This window comes from Myxocyprinus asiaticus, chromosome 14 (assembly GCF_019703515.2).
Source record: "Myxocyprinus asiaticus isolate MX2 ecotype Aquarium Trade chromosome 14, UBuf_Myxa_2, whole genome shotgun sequence".
Lineage (NCBI taxonomy): Eukaryota > Metazoa > Chordata > Actinopteri > Cypriniformes > Catostomidae > Myxocyprinus > Myxocyprinus asiaticus.
This window is the reverse complement of record NC_059357.1, coordinates 7,690,670-7,697,165: the sequence shown is the minus strand read 5'-3', so window position 1 is coordinate 7,697,165 and position 6,496 is coordinate 7,690,670. Positions and strand designations below refer to the sequence as shown.

Here is a 6,496-nt window from a genome sequence, read left to right as displayed (position 1 = left end):
ATATTTTATTCCAATGGAAGTTGTTGTAAATTGTCAAATACATGCAAACTATAATAATATTATTAATTTATTATGGGTCATAATTAAAAACATTAAAAATGGAGGATGTATAAAGATTATAGTGCACTTGCCAGCACACATTCATATATACAGTATATAGACTATACAGTACATGTACTGTGCCTATATATAGACATATTATTTATTTAGAATTGATTTGCTGCTATTCACAGATTTCTTTTTTTATCATTTTGACACCAAGTAATTTTAAGTTTTCAATTTGTAGTTTATTAAATCTTACATTTTTAGCTGTTACTTATAATATATTGTGCCAAAAATAAACACACAGCCATGTGAGTTCATGTATCATTAAATATGTTCATTTATGAGAATCATAATATATTAGTATGCATTACTTGACAATACACAGCTTTTGCAAAGTATACAGAAGAACATCATATACAAAAGAGTCGTTTTCCAAAATGTCTGAAAAACTGGTCAAAGTGTACTTGTGAGGTCAGGATGTCTCCAAAGACTAGACCATGTGTGAGTTTTAATAAACTGCAGTCATTGACTCCTGTCTTATTCACTGTCAGAATTTCATAGCTTGACAGTAAAAGAATGTTAATTTTTTGTGTGTCTGTGTGCGTGTGTGTGTGTGTGCATTTTCATTTTCATGTCACATATAGTACAACCCCCTCTCTACATTATCAACTCATGTAAAAAAAAAAAAAAGAAATATCTAAAAATCTTTATTTTTCTTTTCAGAATATCAAGTTCATGGCATAAAAATGGTTAATTGTATGTGAATATAATTACTAAATATTGTACAAAAAAACCTCCAAAACTATACAACTATACAAATAACAGTAGAGCTTATCACCCCAGTACCAGAACACAAAGGTACCACATGAGTGATAACACAGAAAATTGCTTGTTTCACTAGATAATGAGAGCCGTATTTATCTAATTTATTTTGGAAGGATGTAACCTTGCATTTTGGGTACATTGGTAAATATAGCTGTGAAAACCATCCAAAGAAAATATTGGAAGTGGATTCAAATCAGGCTCTTATAAATTGTTTTGTTATATAATGGAATAAAGTGATCTTTTATCACATTATCATTAAACTTTAACACTGAACATACAGTATGTCTCATATATGAAGTATCTAGAACTTTAAAGTCTGACCACACATTTTAGTTGTCTTGATTTCAGAACTCTAAGGACATTTAAATGAACAATGAAAGGACATTAAGCTTATCTAAAAAAAATTCTTCAAGTTTATAGACAACCAGACATCTAATCTTGGGGGATTCGGGGTGTGTTACATTCTAAATGTCTGCGAAATCTTAGATTTATTCTGTACATTTTTCACAATAATGAGGGTTCATAATGAAAATACAATCAAAAATTACCATGAAGTGGTTAAAAAATACTCTATTTGTATAACTAAACTCATACTATAGCTAGTTTTGGAAAAGAAGGTAGACTTCACACTTCAAAGACCGCTTCGCCACAGTTAGTATCAAGGGCCAAAAGTAGCAGCTAAGCTTTTGGCACCAAATAAACATTATGATGTCATGTCATTATGATGCCATGCCATTTTGAACCAATCAAAATACTTCTTCAGTGAGGTATTGTCAACAGATTTTCTATCTGAGAGGAAAGAATGTAAAAGACATGTTGGTTAGACCATATTACCTTATTTTGGCATGTATTGGCTTAAAACCGCAGATAGACTAAAATCTCTCTTTTTTTACGGTTCTATCATAGTCATGCCTTGCAAATACCACCATGAAACTATAAATAATATGCACTACCAGTCAAAAGTTTTGACACACCTATGCTTTGTTATTACTATTTTCCACATTTTAGAATAGTAAAGTCATTAAAACTATATGAAATAATATAACTGGAAGTATGAGAATTACGTAGTGACCAAGAGAATGCTATCTTATACAACTTATATATAACTAAAGGAGTCATTAAAATACATTTTTTATGAAGAAATTACATATGCCTGCAAAATCATTTCATGCACTTAAGCAAAAGCATTTTATAAGTAGTATATCCAGACTTTTGACTGGTAGTGTATGTACTTTGAGCTTTGAAATATTCACTTGCCTGTCCTAAAAGTCGACACACTAATTCTAAAGGAACAATTTCACACAGATATAGTGACTCAGTAGCTTGTTTCTCTTTCATCCTTTGTGAAAAAAGACAGAAATCATAAAGAGACACCAGAAAGGATCACACAAACTTTACATATATGTATACTTAATAGTAGGTGCAAATTCTGCAAAATTGAAGATATGAAAAAATAAAATCTTGATGGGGGAAAAAAAAAGACTAACAACAGAAGGCAAAACTGCAAAACCGGTTGTCCTTCACCACAGTTCTGATCAATGTTATCAACAACAACCATCTGCTCCAACTTGTAGGTGCTTGGGTCATTATTTTGTCTTCCCTCCTGTTCTTCATTGTTTCCCCTCTAGCATTTGCCCCTCTTGTCACGTTGCTGGAACTTTCTAAGCCGACGGGCCCACAGGTCTTTCCAAGGGATGAGCAGGCTGCTCTTGTCCGCCACTACGCCGCTCTGGCTGCGGGAGTCATCGTCATCGGATCCCATGAGCAGGTACTTCCTGCCGGGTTTAATTTTCAGACACTTGCACGCCACGTCTTTAGCACGAACCCACATGAGCTGGTCTCCTCTGCGAATGCGGTGTCCGCCCTGCTTATAGACGGATATGATGTTTATGGTGAATTTCCACCATTCGCCCGCCTTGTCTCCTTTTAGTACGTGAACCTGGACAGCTATGGAGAGAAACAGACAAACACAGTGATGTTAGCAGCCAGCAATACCAGAAAACATGGAAAGAGTCAAAACCCTGGTGGTTAACCTGTATATACAGCATACACACATACACATAATGTATACATTAATATATGTACACACACATACATATACACACTAGAGCTGTCAGAATTAACGCTTTAACACATGCGATTACTTTGAAAAGTTTCTTTATCACGATTAACACATTTACCATTAATACAGCGTAAACCAGCATAAACACTTGTTGGAAGGGTGGAACCTTTGTAATGTGACAATGTGTTCACCCAGACTCATTACACTGACGCACTCACCAAACAAACACACACAGAAGTGATTCAGTGTCAGTGATAAAGTGTTGGGGAAAGGAGCTCTTAACACTATTTGTTTTACAAAACAAGCCTAGATAGAACTTGTGACAGAAATCAGGTCTTTTTCAGCCTAAGTAAGTCACATTTTCATTACCACAGAAGCACGTCAAGTCTTAACTATCACCAAAATGCAGAATGAGACTTTATGTCTGTAAGCGCTTTTCATGTGGAGTTCAAAGCGGTGCTTGACGCTGGCATTGACACCCTGACGTGAATCATGAACGCAGCTTCACGATTACTGTAACAAAGTGGATAGCCACAGTCTGCCGGCAGATTTATATGGTGGGGGATGAGAGTTTAAGAGATGCCCATTGCAATGAATATGTTACCTGTGTGGGGTTTAGTTCTTTCAATTAGTCAAACTCCCACTTTTAACATTTAATGTTACTTGAATTGGTGCTATTTTAGTGCATTTCTATCTTTATACTGTGGAGGGCTTTGTTTGGAAAATATTAATTAAGCATTACATTGTTACATTGTTTTGTTTTCTTTCCTAAGAAGGAAATAAATGCATTTTGGCAGGAAAATAAGTATGTTTAGAGTCAAATTTCAGCACTTTGAAAATCTGCGATTAATCGCGGTTAAGTATAAAAAAAATTGCGATTAATCGCAATTAAAAATTGTAATCAACAGACAGAACTAATACACACATAAATAATGTTTTCAAAGACAGTTAAAAGAAGTAGGTCTACTAGGTACAACATGGTATTCTTTTTATCATGTCATTTCTTAGCAACCAACTACTCTTTTAAAATGATAAACTATTTTAAAATGATAAACTCTTATCCCCTCTTGCCCTAAAATGTAAGGAATTTTGAACTTCGCTTGTCGTCCTAAATATGAAATGCTCTGTGTTACATTAATGGTTCTTCAATTTAAATGGCCTTACCTCAACATGCTGTAATGTATGACCACAATGAATGTTGCCATAGAAACACCTCCTTTCCCTCTCCTGATATTGGTAAAAAGGAAAAGATGGAGACCTACCCATTCCGTTCTCTTTATTATCTTTTGTGTTAAAAATTGAGCCTTTATCACCAAAAGGCAAACCACATTAAGAAGTTAATCTGAGAACCACCCACAGGAAAGAACAATCACAAATGAGATCTCTTTTATACCTCATTTTGTAGATTAAATGATGAACAAATTGAGACCTTTGCTTAAGTCTTTTGTCCCTCAGTTTTTTCTCCTGAGAAAAGACCCAAGTACTTGTGTCACCTTTCAACAATTTCAACGTTTCAACAATGTAACAAACTGTGCTCAGTCTGCAAACAAAAGATTTTTAATTTGAAATCAAACAAGACCAACTCGTTCCCAATCCACATAGAGACAGTTCACCCAAAAATGAGAATTCTCTCATCATTAATTCACCATCATGCCTTCCCAGGTGTGTATGACTTTTTTTTCTTCTGCAGAACACAAAGATTTTAAAAATAATATTTCAGCTTTGTAAGTCCATACAATGCAAGTGAATGGTGGGCAGAACTTTGAAGCTCCAAAAGCACATAAAGGCTGCATAAAAGTAATCCATATGACTCTAGTGGTTTAATCCATGCCTTCTAAAGCGATCCAGTTGGTTTTGGGTGAGAACAGACCAAAATGTAACTCCTTTTTTTTCTGTACATCTTGCCTTTACAGTCTCTAGGCACGATCATGATTTCAAGCTCGATTACACTTCCTAGTGCTTGACACATGTGCGGAGTGCTAGATGGCACTATGAAGTGTAATCGAGCTTGAAATCATGATCACCAAGGAGACTGCTGATGTCATAGTTAAATTGTTTTGTTACCTTTTGGTCTGTTTTCACCCAAAATCGATTGAATCGCTTCAGAAGACATGGGTTAAACCACTGGAGTCTTATGGATTACTTTTATTCTGACTTTATGTGCTATTTGGACCAAAAGAGCTCAAATATTCTTTTAAAAATCTTTGTTTTTGTTCTGCAGAAAAAAAGAAAGTCATATACTGGGATGGCATGAGTGTGAGTAAATGATGAAGATTTTTGGGTGAACTATCCCTTTCATTTTATAGCTCTATATTTTCATTATGTCAACAATTGTCCTAGGGAATTTTAGGAGAAACGTATGAGACAAATTTGATACAAAATTGAAGTCTCTCAAGATATAAAAGAGTGATTTCTGAGCAATACAAATTTCCTTTGAGTTGTAACATGGGCAGAAACTCTCAGTGAGCCACTAACAGCAGAAAATAGTCAAGTCATTTTTATTTGTATAGCACCTTTCACAACACATATCATTTCAAAGCAGCTTTACAGAAAATCTTGCATTAACAGAAAATGAAACTGTAATATCTATAAAGTCTTAGAGTCATCATTATGTAGTTTGATCAAATATGATTGTAAATTGTGTATAGAAAATTAAATAATTAATAATTGTATTTAGAACCCCATTGAGCAAGCTGAAGGCGACTGTGGCAAGGAACACAAAACTTCATAAGATGTTGGTTAATGGAGAAAAATAATCTTGGGAGAAACCAGGCTCACTGTGGGGGCCAGTTCCCCTCTGGCTAACATCATGAATATAATGCCAATATTAGTTATTTATGTGCAGTGCAAGTCATGGTTTAAAATGAGTAAACTAAGTAAGTGTTAAGGGTCAGTGTTTAAACAAAGATTTTGTTTGAAGTGTAAGATTAATGACTAATGTCTTTGAAGTTCATCCTGGATTAACTGCAGAAGTTCACATAGATGCAATTGTCCTTGTTAGTTGGCTGATGAAGGGTTTTGTTGGCAATTAATTGATAGTCTATGTATTCCATTTCAAGAGTGTAGTCCATCATTAGACCAAGTGATGCAGGCAGAGATCAGTGATGTGCATCGCGGTTCAAGCGGCCAGTCATTTCGGTGAGGTCTATCTTAAATCCAAGGTTCAGGCAATGGCATATGATGTAAATAACTCTCTATAAATATTTTCTAGTACCTGAATAAAAGTGCAGAAAAGTTTGCAAAGTGTTTGACACCTGCATGGCATTGTCTGAGACTTAGAACTGGATTCAGACAGGAAATGTGCCAGTTTGGCAGGATTCGATTTAATCCGTTCCAAAAAGTACAGCATAAAACCATTAAAGCTGGAAGGGGGAAGATTTTATATATTGCAACACTTTAAAATAAAGTACAATTAGCTACATTAGTTAACATGAACTAACAATAAACAATACTTTTACAGCATTTACTTATCTTGGTTAATGTTAATTTCAAAATATACTAATACATTTTTAAATGAAAAAATGTAGGCTAACGTTAACATTAGTTAGTGCATTATGAGCATGA

The 6,496-nt window shown here is 34.6% G+C and overlaps 1 protein-coding gene across 1 annotated transcript in view; it reads right to left on the bottom strand.

Moving 5' to 3' along the window:
* Window positions 1-358: 358 nt before the first annotated feature.
* Window positions 359-6,496, bottom strand: part of LOC127452064 (netrin-1-like) — a 65,464-nt gene continuing 59,326 nt past the window's right edge. The window contains exon 7 of the mRNA XM_051717232.1: window positions 359-2,817. Within this exon, the coding sequence (XP_051573192.1) occupies window positions 2,495-2,817 (323 nt within the window). The 3' untranslated portion in view covers window positions 359-2,494. The remainder of the gene's footprint in view (window positions 2,818-6,496) is intronic.